This window comes from Tachypleus tridentatus, chromosome 3 (assembly GCF_004210375.1).
Source record: "Tachypleus tridentatus isolate NWPU-2018 chromosome 3, ASM421037v1, whole genome shotgun sequence".
NCBI lineage: Eukaryota > Metazoa > Arthropoda > Merostomata > Xiphosura > Limulidae > Tachypleus > Tachypleus tridentatus.
This window is the reverse complement of record NC_134827.1, coordinates 2,329,471-2,344,026: the sequence shown is the minus strand read 5'-3', so window position 1 is coordinate 2,344,026 and position 14,556 is coordinate 2,329,471. Positions and strand designations below refer to the sequence as shown.

The following is a 14,556-nucleotide window of genomic DNA, read 5'->3' as shown; positions in this document are numbered from 1 at the left end:
TCTTACATTATAACCTAATAGCCTATCCCTAAACTAATGAAGACCATCCTCTCTCAGAGGGTTAAACAAGAACATATACCCACCTGGAATGGTTTTTATCGGTCGTAGTGAATACTAGATTTAAAATTATGGTAGAAACAGATTTTTTGACAGCCAATATTTTATTTCTAGTGTAGCAAACTAATAGAAACGAAATACCGTGAAAGATATTTTAAACGTGTTAGAGCTGTATAATATAAACTGTTAGGATAAAGGGTCGCAGGTACGAATCTCTGTTACTTCAAATATGCTCGCCCTTTCAGCCGTGGGGGCATTATTATGTGACGGTCAGTCCAACTATTCGTAGGCAAGAGAGTAGCCCAAGAGTTGGCGATGGGTGGTGATGACTAGCTGCCTTCCCTCTAGTTTTACATTGCTAAATTAGAGGCAGCTAGCGCAAATAGCCCTCGTGTAGCTTGGCGCGAAATTAACAAATAAACAAACAAATTGATAGGATGTGTTTTAACACATACAGTGCCATGGCTCATTAAACAGAAATGCAAATATTAGGTCTCTAAATTCCAAATTATTCAATTAATTCACTAACACACCAGCTGGAAATATATGGTTGTGTAACGGTAATAATCACATATCAATAATTAGTAAATATCATCTGATTTAAGAGATTTGAATCAATCAGTCTCAATAATAATCAAAAGTCAGTATATAGTATATATATATCAGTTAGTTTTGCAGAATTAAATTAATCTGTTTTAATAATAATCAGGGACCAAAACATGCTCTATGCGAGTTAATTGTGGAGCATTTGGTTAGTATGCTTTTCGCTACTTTCTCTATCTAATCTGTAAGTTCGTTACACACACTTTCATCTCTCTAAATCAATAAAATTCAAAATTACGTCTCATAGTATTTTAAGTATACAACACGAAAGTCATATATTTTTTCTGAAGCCAAACATACAATGTAATATTTGTACAACATCCCTTAATACTGTGGACTTATAAAGGGAGAAACCCGGTTTCCATACATAGCCTATTGTGTAGCTTTGTGTTTAATAACAAACAAACAAAAATAATATTAACATTTATCAAAAATTCATATGCTTATTTTTATTGTGTACAATTAATGTTTTAATTAATTGGCTTTTGGGAAAATAATCGATGCGACATCTTCATGTCTTAACCTTACATACGCTCTTTAACTTTTCGTTACCACGAACTCACAGTTTTAAGTTAAAAAATTCTAATAAGTCTCTGTTTTTTGTCAAAAAATTCAGTAAACAAGTCATCTTTTATCTATAAACAAATGAACGTCTGAATACTGGTTACTCCTGTTTAGTTAAATTATCTACAGTAAAACATTATGAATATCCTCATAGGATAAGAATCTGGGTTTGAATAGAAAGTAAAAATATATAATAAAAGTATACAGTTGTTTTCGGCCTTCTGCGTTAAATGTAAGTTGATTAAATAATTCATTTTTTTCTTCATATTTTTTTCTTTTATTAGCTTTACACCGGAACAAATTACGATTAATTCTATTTACCTAAAACCCCTTTGCACAATATATCTATCCAACCAGGAGAAGAATAGATAATTTTGCCCTTGTCCACCAGAAACCGGTTTGATTCACGTGCTCGCATGACAACCTGTGTAAAAGTTATAATCTAGGACTCTTGTGTTGAATTGTCGTTCTACCGAACGTAACCACTGTTTCTAATCACGCTCCTAGAAATGTGAGTTTAAATAGGTCGAAAAATACAGTTTAACAATAAGTAATAGCACTTCTGAGCTTAAGACTCTGCAGTTACGTTCGGTGTACAAGAATTACTTCAGGTGTGGTAGCAGAGCCTCGGAAGGTTGTCTAGGCTTTCATAAAACTAAAAATGTATGTAGTTCACATCAAATAGTTACAGTATATTGAATATTGCGTGTTTCTCGTAATTATAATATCTGATATTTGTCCATTCTTTCAGTGTCGCACTATGTCCAGTACACCAACAATGTCCACTCTTCCAGTAAGCACCTTGGAGGATGTAAATAAAGACATCAAACCCCAAGAATTAATTAACAGATTTGGATGGCCGGATTACTTGGTGTTCAGCGCAATGTTGGTTGCTTCAGCGGCCATTGGTATTTATTATGCTTGTTCTGGAAACAAGCAGAATACAACCAAAGAATTACTGATGGGGAATCGGTCCATGAGCACATTTCCCGTGGCCATGTCTGTGTTAGCAAGTTTCATGTCAGCAATTACGCTATTGGGAACTCCGGCTGAGATGTATCTTTATGGTACTCAATACTGGATGATTTGTATTAGCTTTATTTTAGTCGTCCCTGCTGCTGCTTATCTATATATGCCTATTTTTTACAACCTTGGACTAATCAGTGCATATGAGGTAAGTGATGTTGCGGGCTCATTTTAGTAACTAGATTTTTTCACTACGAATTCTGTAATTAAACAGTTACTCGAAGTTCCAGATGCCATACGTTTTACTTTATATGAAATGTATTCCGCTATTTCGAAATCTTCGTATACATTTGAACTTCTTTTTAATCTGAGACAAATTTGAAAGCTTTTTCTTTCATACATTGATAAACGACTTTCTGGAATTATGAGCAGGGCCTGAATAAATGCCTAAATTTAGCAGCCATTCATACTTTCATTACATTTATACTATTTTGATAAGAACTAAATACAAATTAGTACGTCCCTAGACTTTTTTTGAAATTGAAACCTATGTCAAAATAATGTTATTGCAAATAATTCAATGACCATTTATCAGGTGTTTGTAACTTTTACCGGGTAAACGTTTTGTATGCAGAGTAAAATTTGATGTCTGCGTATCGTTCTGCGTTGGACTTTTTGTTGTTGTTATTGCTGTATTTTCACAAGAATAATACTGTCGTGGCTACCAGTTTTATAAAGCACGAACTTTACATATTATTCATTTTTGGGGTTTTTTTAGGACTCATTGCTTAAATTTTAAACTTTTACAAGAAAGACCACCTCATATTGGTAAAAACTGCAGTCTAATTGTAAATCTACTAAACATTTAAAAACAGACACTAGGCTTATTGATAGAGTTTAGATAATTTATATAAAATACAAACTTTTCCACGTAATATTACCTTCGTAAATATTCTTGAAATATTTTGAATAACCTAATATCATTCTAACACTCTCTCTATTTAGTGCCCCCAGAATTAGAACGTGACTAAATAAACTGAAAACCAAGCGTTCATATTACTACTGCATTTACCAATTATGTTATACAAAAGAATACATTTCTTATTTTATTCTTGTGTTAATAAGAAATCCAGTTTCTCATATCATGAGTACATAATAACATTTTACTCAGCCTTCGATACAAAATGAATAACTATATGAACTAAATGATAGGAAAACAAAATAACAAGTTTCCAATTTGAAAATCGGTGGGAAACGAATAGTTTTAGTACAGTTAATGGAAATAAGAAGGAAAGGAAATTAAACATGCACGAGAGTTTTGTAACTAAAACTCCAAAACAAACTTCAAGCAAAATAAAAGTGTTTTCCTGCGTCTCTTTAAATTGTAATCTTGGTAATTTTCGTTGTAAAACAAAAATAATATAAATTCCTAAAAATACGTCAAATTCATCGCGTATCATACAGTAAGCATTGTTTACTTATGTCATTTATTCTTCAATACTAAAAATATTACATCCCCTAAAGAAGAGAGGTCCACCTTTCGAAAGCGTTCGGGTTATAAAGTTTTTATTCATTTCTATCAAGACTTCTTGAAGCTGTGTGTTTTTATAACATCATGACAGCACAGTGTTAAAGAGTGATGTTAACAGTCCGGTTTTAAACTTGTTTGTTTATCACATATTGTTTGTTTGTTTTGAATTTCGCGCAAAGCTACTCGAGGGCTAACTGCACTAGCTGTCCCTAATTGACAGTGCAAGACTAGAGGAAAGGCAGCTAGTCATCACCACCCACCGCCCACTCTTGGGCTACTCTTTTACCAACGAATAGTTGGATTGACCGTTAAATTATAACGCCCCCACGGCTAAAAGGGCGAGCATGTTTGGCGCGATGGGGATGTGAACCTGCGACTCTCAGATTACGAGACGCACGCCTTAACCCACCTGGCCATGCCGGGCCATTTATAACATAAGGCAACTACTTCGCTCTAGATATCTAGATATAATTTTCTTGCTTAGCGTCAGTAGACGATACTCAGTTTTACAGTTTTGCTTGAATTAAATGTTTTGATATTTATTATGAACTAGCGAAAGCACACGGTTATACTTCTTATGCTAAACAACATGACATAAAAGCCATTGTTGGAACGTAGTGTTAACCAAACACACTGATTTTCCTATATATTAAGTTTTGTTATGTGTGGAACCACTTATTCTTATTTTGTTTGTGGTTTCTTATTAGCTTGCCTCATAAAAAATTGTGCATGCCTGCACGTATGTGGATAAGTAATAACATCCAAGTGGGCACGGCGCACGCGTGCACATGAGTGTCTGTCTCTTTGTGATTTTATTTATAATATAAAGAAGCACTTCTTTTCTTTGAAGTTTTTCACTAGTTTGCCTCATAAAAAGACGCGCACGCACGTAGATAAGTATTAATACCTTAGTATACATCCTCAGGATCCATTTACTATGGATGCAAATTTTCAAGTTTCTAGGTTTTTCCTCTTCAAGTTATAGTGGTCTCACTATACACATACATACACACAGACACGCCCTTTTATTATAGACAAGTAAAAGTACCCGGCCTCGTTCAGATAAATGGGCTGGTATATCTTAGATGACTGGCATAAAAGTATAACCTGTATAGTTTTGTTGCTAAGCAACATGACATAAAAGCATTTGTTGGAATGCATTGTTTCCAAAACACACTGATTTTCCTATATATATATATATGATGTTCTCATATAAGTAATCACTTATTTTCTATCTGCTTTTTCACAAGCTTCCCTCATCAAAAAATGCACATGTGCGCATGCATGTCGATAAGTAATAATATCAAGGTGCACACCTTTATGGTCCACTTATTATGTACAAAATTTTAGTTTTCTAGGTTCTTTCCTCTTGGAGCAACGGCGATAGCATATTTTTTCTGTATAGCTTTTCGCTAATTTGCCTCACAAAAAAATAAGCACGCGCACGTGGGAAAGTAATAATACCCAAATGCACACCCTTAGGGTACATTTAGTATGCGCGTAAAATTTCTATTTTCTATGTTCTTTTTTCTTGGAGCTGTGGGTGGCGGTCACACACAGACACGTTTTCTATATTATATATATATATATTTTAGATTTATTAAAACAGCTGAATCGGGAGCTTTTTGAGTTGACAAGGATAATCTAACTTTAAAATCGGAAAACCTCAATTACAAAATGACTTATATATATATACTTGATATAAACATATGTATAATACACACACATACATATAACCCTTAACAAGCAGTTGTTTAGTTATTTAAAGTTGACTCAGTTTGTGCCATGCTATAATTTTCTTTCACACGACTTTTTGTAATATCATCTACATGCGTAACTGATTATTTATCATTTATATTTGGAGAAGATACTTTTTTCTACTATTCATAGTTATTAGAGGTGTGGCAATACAGCGATACGATACAAGTATCATATCGTGAAACCGCGACATGATTGTATCCATACGCCGTCCGATATAATGCGATGCGATTTATATATCTTCACGAAATTTGGCAAGCTCTTAGTAAACATTGTAAGTCTTTATACAGAATAAATCAGAATTTTTAATAAAATATTTTTGCTAAAAATTTGTGTTTTAATATATGGAATCAAAGTAGTCCTTGCTTCGAGTGTAAGGAGATTTTCATGTTAAGATTTAAAACACTTTTCTCCTTTTAATAATTAACTAATTTCTCTTGTGTTATCTCTAAAACCATCCGAACAAGTTTTTAAGTTTATCGGTAATTTTTTTCTATTTTTCCTTCTGTATTCACTACCCTAATTTTATGTAAAGTCGGTCAATTTCACCACCCTCGTAACCAGAATAAAATACAAAATACATCAAAACTATCATTTTTTCATTCTAGAATTACTTCAACTATATTCGAACTACATTTCCATACACTAAGTAACTTAACGCTCTTAACATTATACAAATGTTTCTAATTAAACTGTATTGTCACTTCTGTTAAACTTTGTAATAAAGCGTTAGTAAAACGTCTGTGTTTAGACACGTATCATATCGCAGCATCAATATCTAGATACATATCGTATCAGCCCTAATACTTAAATTATTTTACAAAAGCAGCTACTAATGTACCATATCGGATTTGTAGAACTAGCTCAAAATATCACTTCATTAGTTCCATAGGAAACGGAAATTTCTTGTTTTCTTAATTTATAGTTGCGTTTCTGCCTTTTTGGTAAGAAAACAAGATAAAGTCTCGAGCCCTATTATAGCTTTTATCTATACACCAAATGATAAAACCTGGTCTGTTGCAAAAATATAATGAATTTATAGTTGTACAGTTTTTAAAAATAATCATCTAGAAATCAAAAACTAGTTCAAAGAAAAGACAAAATGCTGGAATGGCAAGACTAGGTGTGCTCATATTTACAAATCTGGAAGCTGTTTCTTTTTTCTGCCCTGAACCATTGCTTTTGTCTTTGTTGTTGTTATATAAAAATTACAATCGAATGAAATAAAATATGCATTCAGAATTCAACTTCAGAATGCGCAGACGTCACATTACATAAAAAAATAATTAACATCTAAAAATAAAGATGAATTCCAAATACAATTCATTGAAGTACAAAAGGAACGATCGGTTAACGTACCAAAACCTGCTTTGTTGGCTTGTAGATAAAGTTTTTATCGGTTATAAACGTTTTAGACGGAATTATGTAGCTCTGTCGTCAACAGTGCCAAAGCTAAATTCGCTTTTTTGATGTTGAAGAAACAGCATCTAAGTATCAAAAGAATCAACTAAGAAGGTTTTATTTCGTTTCTGAAATGCATTAAGCCTAGTATATATTATAACATGGATATTGTGCCTGGCTACTTTTAATAACAAAAACCAGTAGATTATCAGAAGAACGTACCCGAGAACATCTTAAAGATATAATAAATTGTACTGCAGATGACCAAGTGGCCCGTTATTTAGTTGCATGTATGTGTGTATATATCTGGATGTATCTGTGTATGTAAATACAGTATACACATATGTAAATATAATATACACATACACAGATACATCCAGACATATATATGCGTGTGTGTAGTGGAGGTATTTGTGTATGTTTATATATACTAAGGCATGGCATGGCCTAGTGCGTAAGGCGTGCGACTCGTAATCTGAGGGTCGCGGGTTCGCGCCCACGTCGCGCCAAACATACTCGCCGTCCCAGCCGTGGGGGCGTTATAATGTGACGGTCAATCCCACTATTCGTTGGTAAAAGAGTAGCCCAAAAGTTGGCGGTGGGTGGTGATGACTAGCTGCCTTCCCTCTAGTCTTACACTGCTAAATTAGGGACGGCTAGCACAGATAGCCCTCGAGTAGCTTTGTGCGAAATTCCAAACAAACAAAACAAAATATATATACTACCCATAACCCGTCACATCTGCACCCTGAAAATGAAGAAAAATAAAGTTACCTGTGACAGGAAATGGAGGTGAAACGTAAAAATCATAACCCCTATTGCAAATCTACATGCACACAGGATAAAACGTTCATGAATTTGAGGGTTGCACATCACGTAATAAAAACGTTTTTATAATATCATATAAGCAAGAGTTCCATTATACTATGATATATACAATTTCCTATTGTTTCAAGTGTTTGTAATCATTTGTTACATTGTCACACGAGCTTCGATTTAGAATGTTTTCGTTTGCAGATTTACTGATCATTTAGTGATATCTGAAGAAGGGTATTGTCCAAAACGTTGTATTTATAATACTATATATATGTGTATAGATAAATACCGGTATATATATGTATCTGCAGTTTACTTTTAGATGGTTTTACCTTCAACATTTTTCTTTTATCTCTTTTAACAACCACTACGCGTAATTTCCTACATAGATTTAAGAGTATATTGCTTACTACAATAGAAAAAAAAGTCAACGCTACTAGGATTTGTTTGTTTGTTTGTTTGTTTTGAAATTTCGCACAAAGCTACTCGAGGGCTATCTGTGCTAGCCGTCCCTAATTTAGCAGTGTAAGACTAGAGGGAAGGCAGCTAGTCATCACCACCCACCGCCAACTCTTGGGCAACTCTTTTACCAACGAATAGTGGAATTGACCGTCACATTATACACCCCCACGGCTGGAAGGGCGAGCATGTTCAGCGCAACGCGGGCGCGAACCCGTGACCCTCAAATTACGAGTCGCACGCCTTACGCTACTAGGAATTAAACCAATAGGATTATATATAGGATAATATTATTATATATTATTGATTGTTAGCTATAGTTGTTCAATTGATTTGCTTTTACATCATTTTATGTAATCTAATAAAGGATTTCAAAGTAGTTCATAAAACACCGCTGTTGTATCGTGTTATGCATTTATAATAGCATATGGATAGCTATTTGAAATAATTGGATCCCTTAGACTAATAATGTGTTTAGTTACAGAGAGTTGAGTACATTACTTTAAAGTTATTTTAAATACAAAAAGCAACAAGTCACGTAACAACTATGGCATATATAAATTTGCCATGGGACGATAGGTAATAGATTTACTTTTTAGTATTGGTTATCGAGAAGTAGATACAATGTCACCGAAACTTAATCGTTTTTGGGAAATATATATAACGGGCCTTTTTGGTGCAAAATATTCATACATTCAGATCAGGGATTTAGAATTTTCAAGACAAAGGTATCATTTGTACATAATACCATTGAAAAATAAAAGGATACTGACCATCATGCAAGACGTCTCAGCCAACATTAAATAACACAATCAAGAATGATTTCCATGTGGAAAAAGAGATCAATAAGATATGAGTTCACCATGATAAAATTTTCAGTCACATCTCCTGTTCAACCATTGCAAACGTCAAGCGGATGGCGAATGATATGAATGTATTTCACAAGAAGAAACACTAGTCAATCGTCCATGATTTCTGTTAAGTTAGACTGTTAAAACAGTTGCTCAGAAGCCGTTGTCCTTGTACAATGAGACGCATTTTTTATTAAAGCAACGGAGAAGAGTGGTGTGCTTTGGACATGACTTCCTTGCAATGGAGTCTTTTGGAATATAAATTACAGAACAGACGTAGAAAGAAAGAGTGTAATAATGTCGTAAAGTTCCAAAAGATACGTGTTTGTGTACAATGATAAAAGAGAGGTAGGAATGTTTATTTCGTCAATAACTTCAGTTTATCTTTTTTCCTTTAAAAAATCATGCTTCTCTCATATATACTGAAATTAGCTTATATTGTTAGAAATTTTTCTTGATAATAAACGAAGTAAAAGATATTAATTCTTTAACATGTTAAATACGCCACGATGTAGTAGAAAATTAAAAGTTGAATATTATTTTGCTAATTGGTAATGTTCGCACAAAGAAAAGAGTTAAGATGATATACTTACATTTACACTGATTTTGGCTTTCTCATCAAGAGATGTTTCTTAAATACTTGTTTTTCTTATGTTTTCCAGTACTTAGAGAAAAGGTTCAACCGAGTGATTCGAACAATGGCCTCCTGTGTTTTTTCTTTTCAAATGGTGAGTTACTTGTTAACGGCCTACGTTTGATATGTGTAGTTGAATGAATTCTAAAGTATGTTGCCGGTGCAAATATATATTTTATATAGAAATATACTGCAAGTAGTAATTGAAATATGCTTTTGTTAAGGTATTCATATCAAATTACTTGATGAAATAAAAAACATTTTCAAAACTCTGGTTTAAGTGTTGAATTTGGATGAAACTCCTCTGGAACATGAATGTCTGAGAAATCACATATATTGTTACATATAAAACTAAAGACCAATTTAATAAGCTATGTTTTCTTTTCGGGATTCCAAATATAATTATGTTACACAATCTATTACCCAGATGAATCTGTGAATTAGTTAGTTTCAGTATTTTAGTAAACTAGTATGGGTGTGTGAATTCCACAGTTTGATATATCGATAACAATTATTTTCTATCACAGTCTCAATTATTTGCCAACAGTAAGATATAGATCTTCCACCTGCTTCTGCACCACATGAACAGTTGTATATAAAGATATTAGCAACTTTCATAATTATTTTGTTTACGAAAGGAATATTACAAATGCGTTTTATTTTCAGTTTACAGTGGCTTTATAAAGCTGAGAAATCAGATATTGTGATTCCCAACGCTTGCGGACATTACTATGTATTGTTTGTAATTTTGGTAGAGGGATTATGGAACTTATTTCTTTATATCCTGGAGATTAGTACGAATGATACCAAGCTCGTGGACCATTCAGATTACAGATATCGAAAGGAATTCGAATCTTAATTAAGAATTAAAAAAAATAAAATATCGGAAAGTTTTATTAAAAATCAACCTGTCAAACATGTCACCCTGACTCGTATAATGGGTGTTAAAATGGTTCTACTCCATTTTATTTAGTGTTTGTATTAATATTCTTTGGATCAAAACGATCATAACTTGCTCATTTGTTAAATCTCATGCAAAGCTACTCGAGTGCTATCTATTTGCGCTAGCCATCCCTAATTAACACCACCCACCGCTAGTTTATGGACTACTCTTTACAAATAAATAGTGAAATTTACCACATTTTAACTTTTGCTTGTTGAAAGGGCCGACGTTTTCTGCGACTGGCTTCGATCCCGCGAACATCGTTTTGTGAATAAAGTTCCATAACCATCAGACAACTTCAATTCCATGATTAAAATTTTACATGTAAATATCTAAAATCGTACAAATCTCACTTTCAAATCTCAAAATATTCGTATATAAATACTCACTCGTAGCCTTGTACAGGTAGGTGGTGGATCTGTTTAATAAAAACAAAATGGCTCTCAAGCTTTACTACTTTTGCAGCTATTAAATCTTAAATCTTTATAATTATATAAAGTTTTATTTTACTGATGTCTAACAGTGCTCAATATTGAAAATAAATAGTAGATATATAAAGCATGTGTGTTTGTTTAAGTAGAATATAACAGATAATAACAGTTTGTGGTTAAAATAAAATACAAAGCATTACTACATAGTGAAAAGATCTTGTTAACTCTGACATTTATTTAGTCAAAATAACTCATTGAAAAAATATACATGCTTATATTTTAATCTTAAAAGGAAAGAAACTTGGATGGCGCTAATAGGCCAATATGTGTATATGTTTGTATTTTTGTTTTCCTGGATTTTGAGGAATAAGTTACACTCTTCTAACGAAATCCTGGAAAGAAAACCAAAACGAGAGAATTCATACTTCTGTGGTAAAAGTATTGATGAATCAATCATAGTATTGACTAATAACAATAAAGAAACTGTAAAAATGGATCCTTTATCTTCTAACTTACTTGGTTTCCTAGAAAAAAAAAATTTTGTTAAACCAGAATCATTAACTTTTAAAAATAAAATATCGTGTTCATCATAAAAAGGAGACTTCAGATTACTTACAGTTATATTACGTTTTTTGTTAAGCATACTTTATCAGTTAAAACCAATAGAAATAATTCGTTAATTAAAATTAGTACAAGTATACGTCGAAGGGGTTTATTTGATGAAAATGAAATAGTTTTCAAGTTCATAAAAATAAAATATGAAATATTTTAATACAAATAGTATGATTTACATCTTTGTCTCAGCACGCTGTAATATTAAACCTGAGAACAACTGATATCAATTACGCTTTGTGGTCACCAGAGGATAAACAAATAAATTAAATAAACTACATTTCAGTTAAAGAATGTTTGAAAAACTTACGATTTTTCGAAATTTCAGGAACTCGATCACAGTAATGAATTACTTTTGTAAGTGAAATTATTTTGTAAAAATATCAACAGCTACTGTTCCTTAAATCATTCGGGTCAAAAATAGGTATAAACAGTGTCCGAAGGAATAAGTCTAAAACTAAAGAAGCTACAAAGAGACCTCAGTCAGGCCAAAATGAAGTTTAGAATAGTATAGAAGAAAAAGTGGCATAGCCAAGAGTTTTGTAATAGAAACACAAAAATCTTTGAAATATTAATAACAAGAGAAACTTGCAAACAAGAATCGTGAAAAACCAGTGAGTTAAGTTCAAAAAAGTGTTACGACAAACAAGGAAGAATATTATGGAAAAGATAAAGTGAGAATAAACAAGACAATGTAGGAAAGAATTTTAGAAATGTGAACGAAAGAAAATAGTTATAAAGTGCACGACAGATATGTAGGGCAGTAGATACGAAAATCAGGAGATGACGGGAATAATAAATGTGGTGTAACTGAAAGATCTGAGGTACTTCATATACGTGAAATTCGCAGTAATAAAAGAATTTATTAAGAAATTAACTCTGTCTCCTAGTAAAGCCATCAAAAGTAACCACGATCAGATACGTTTTGAAAGTGGGGATGTTAAAGACATATGGGCGGAATATATGAGAGAAGAGAAATTAACTCAAGTTTTGGTAAAGTGAATTAACAAAGAACTAGCAATTCTGAACAATAAAATAAAAGAAGAAGCTATTAGAAGTTTAAAAAAATAGAAACCTTGCACCATAAACAAGAAATTACGATGTTCATTTCAAAGATTAAATATCTGAACTCCAATTTGTAACTCAGTTTATAGAGAAAAGGTGGCATAATGCACTGAACCCAAAAAAGCCTAAGGCTATAGTGTTGTCAGTGCAGGAACATCAGCTTAATCAGTCACACCTTAAAAGTACCACTAAAAGTAATCTATATAAATATAATAGTATGTCTGTTGTATGTTCACATAACTATCTTCACCAAAATTGGTACGAAGATTTCATTAAATCCATGGAAAGATACAAACAAATTTTTAGTTTTGCGTTTTGCGGTTTTTGTGGGCGATTATGGGTGTTTTTTTTCATATTACACCTCATATTGATAGATTATTCTTTGCATAACTTCTGTCCAGGGACGGGTACTCTAGCAAGTCTTCAATGTAATGAAACGTAATGGTTGAGAATGATTCTTTAGAAGAGCAGATTGGTTTAGGAAGAGGTCTCGTACATATTCTTCCTTATGATATTAGATGAGCCATAGAAGTACAAAGACATACTTTTGTATCCTTCTTAGACTTTTAGAGGAGTAACACTGAAAAGCTAGTAGATATTCTGGAGCATATTGGAGTAGGTCAAGCAGATATCGGAATTCTGAATAATTTGTAATGGAATAGAAAATATGGAAAGTAACAGTGTGAACTCATGAAGACCTAAGCAGTTGATTTAGGGTTAAAAGAAGCGTACGATAAGCATGTGAGATCACGTGTATTTACTAGCACCGACATAATATAATTTATATGCGAGGAAGTTAACTAATATAGAAGCAATCCGGGTTAATAGAAATAAAGTGTGTGATAGTGAATATGTTGATAATACAACATTTGTGGATGAGCCTGGGTGTTTGCTTTCTTAGGGACGAATACCGTGACTGAATGATTGTGTATTTTGGAAATTTTATGTTTATAAAATATAAAACTAACTCTCTTATTACTACCATTGAATTTGCTTGACTGAGACCCAGTGGTTAGCATGTCGGGCTGTAGATCTTGCATTCTGTGGGGTCGCATCCTGTTACTGCTAAATAATAAAGTCACAATAAGAAGTCCTGAAATCAATAACTCCCACTACTAGAATATCGTAAGAGATGGCGGTGGGTTACGTTGATTAATTGTTTTCACTTCAGTCTGTCATTTCAATATCTGAAAAGGTTCGCGCAAATAACTGTGAAGTTGCTTTGTACGTGATTCAACCTCATCAATTTGCTTCTCTTACAGTGATATAACACGATTTTGCTTGTATACTAAAAATAACAGTGTAACTTTGCTTTTCTACGAACGATATAATACGATATAATTTCATCATGAGAATATCAAATATTATCTACATCTTTATTATCTAGTAAAATGATACGCTTAACAAGAACAAAATATGGTCCCTTGCAAGTTTATTATTGATAAGTTGGTTAAACTTCGTTGGAAATTTTTAATTTTATATGTTTATGTTTTTATTTATATGTACATATTGTATATAACAAAAAGAAGTCTAAAACAGTTAAAAATATGTTATTTTGAATATTTTGTGCTCGATATTACACATCTTTAAAGAAACTGGATTTTCTTTCGAATGAAGTTAGTTCTCACTTTGATGTTTTTCACCTTTCATATAGATGTTATACATGGCAGTGGTTCTGTACGCTCCAGCTTTAGCATTAGCTCAAGGTAAGTTTTTAAACAGTTATTAGTAATCAACTTCAGAGTCCATAAAAGAATAAACTAAACTAATAAAGAGAAGACGTACACAGGCTCACACTCCTAGAAACCTGGCTTAGGTACCCGTGGTGGGCAAAGCTCAAATAGCCCGCTGTGTAGCTTTGTGCT

At 32.8% G+C, this 14,556-nt stretch overlaps 1 protein-coding gene across 6 annotated transcripts in view; it reads left to right on the top strand.

Annotated features, from left to right (window-relative positions):
• The window catches only part of LOC143246212 (sodium-coupled monocarboxylate transporter 2-like), a 64,217-nt gene that overhangs the window by 15,085 nt on the left and 34,576 nt on the right, over nucleotides 1-14,556 (top strand). For 2 of the 6 annotated variants that reach the window (XM_076492489.1, XM_076492484.1), the window contains exons 1-4: nucleotides 1,663-1,887; nucleotides 1,976-2,398; nucleotides 9,669-9,734; nucleotides 14,346-14,397. In XM_076492489.1, the coding sequence (XP_076348604.1) occupies nucleotides 1,985-2,398; nucleotides 9,669-9,734; nucleotides 14,346-14,397 (532 nt within the window). In that variant the 5' untranslated portion in view covers nucleotides 1,663-1,887; nucleotides 1,976-1,984. Of the gene's footprint in view, nucleotides 1-1,660; nucleotides 1,888-1,975; nucleotides 2,399-9,668; nucleotides 9,735-14,345; nucleotides 14,398-14,556 lie in introns of those variants that run through there. The other 4 variants (XR_013025855.1, XM_076492485.1, XM_076492488.1 and 1 more) reach the window with 4 other exon arrangements.